Source organism: Colletotrichum abscissum (assembly GCF_030869225.1).
Source record: "Colletotrichum abscissum strain IMI 504890 chromosome Unknown Scaffold_526.1, whole genome shotgun sequence".
Classification (NCBI taxonomy): Eukaryota; Fungi; Ascomycota; class Sordariomycetes; order Glomerellales; family Glomerellaceae; genus Colletotrichum; species Colletotrichum abscissum.
In genome coordinates, this window is record NW_026850461.1 from 1 (window position 1) to 1083 (window position 1083).

A 1083-nucleotide genomic window follows, 5' to 3' on the forward strand; every position below is an offset into this window, starting at 1 on the left:
CCGGCAATCAGTAATGATGGTGTTGATCGCGCGCACTGGTCAAGAAGGGCATTTTTGGCTCATCGGTGAAGTATCTCTTCTGGTAGGTTGGTGACGATTCAGGATTGAAGAGGCTTGATTTCCAATAATAACGAGATATGTTTGCATGGCTTGTCAGAGATGGAAGCGAGTCACGGAAAAGAGGTTCAAAACACCATTCAGGCGTTGAAGACCAGACGTTATTGGAGACGGATCGCTTACGACGCCTCCAAACGGCAACGTTGAAGGGCTTGAGCCATGCCCAACAGCAGCGTAGCACCCTTATAACTCTTGACGACAGAGGTGATTCACGTGAATGACAGTGGTGGTATGTACAGTTGTATGCATGGGCATGAATTCTCTATTCCTCTTTATGACATCACAGGATGAAGATGGACCCGGCGAATCTCGGTGCAGGCCATGTGTGCTTGCTATCAGAGCCAACCTCCGGGATTGTATGGTGGCTGCTTCCGCTTCAACTCTGGCTTGACGGCCTCAAAGTCATAGGCTTCTTGAACTCGTCTGACGGGGGCCAAGAGCACGTCAAGGTTGTCCTCTACTAATGGCGAGTCTGGTCCGTCACCAGTCTGCACCTCCACGTCTTCCCTCTGTCGAGATTCGGACAGATAGCCAGAGCCCAATCTCTCCTCCGCTGACATAGTGTTTGTTTCATTCATAACGCTCTCGAAACGGCTGCAAACATCTCGAAGCTGTACCACGACTTGTTCGACGTCGGACATGAAGGCGGTTCCTGTGAGAGCCAAGCTTTTCCAATAGTCAAGTTCTTGCCTGAGGCGGCCGGAGTCTCTCACAAGTTCTTCCAGACGTTTTTCCTTACTGACTGGTGCCTTCCGAGACTGTATGGTACTGTTTGCGAGGTCGGTCGCGTGGGTTCTCCCCCCTAAGGCCGCGACTGCGTTGTCTATGTCGCTTGGTAGGCGCGGCAGACCGTTTGATCGGCGAGGGCGCTTCAAAGGTCTGGCCGCCATGTCGGATTGCCATCGAAATGAGGCAGAGTGCTGATGGGTTGCCGAGCGAGGTGCGTGACATGGATCATTGTATTTG

General features: G+C 52.3%; 1 protein-coding gene across 1 annotated transcript; it reads right to left on the reverse strand.

Moving 5' to 3' along the window:
- Positions 1-452: 452 nt before the first annotated feature.
- Positions 453-1007, reverse strand: CABS01_17257 (uncharacterized protein; the record flags this gene model as incomplete). Its single annotated transcript, XM_060550584.1, has 1 exon — positions 453-1007. The coding sequence occupies one exon, from the start codon at positions 1005-1007 to the stop codon at positions 453-455; it is 555 nt and encodes a 184-aa protein (XP_060393449.1).
- Positions 1008-1083: the final 76 nt, after the last annotated feature.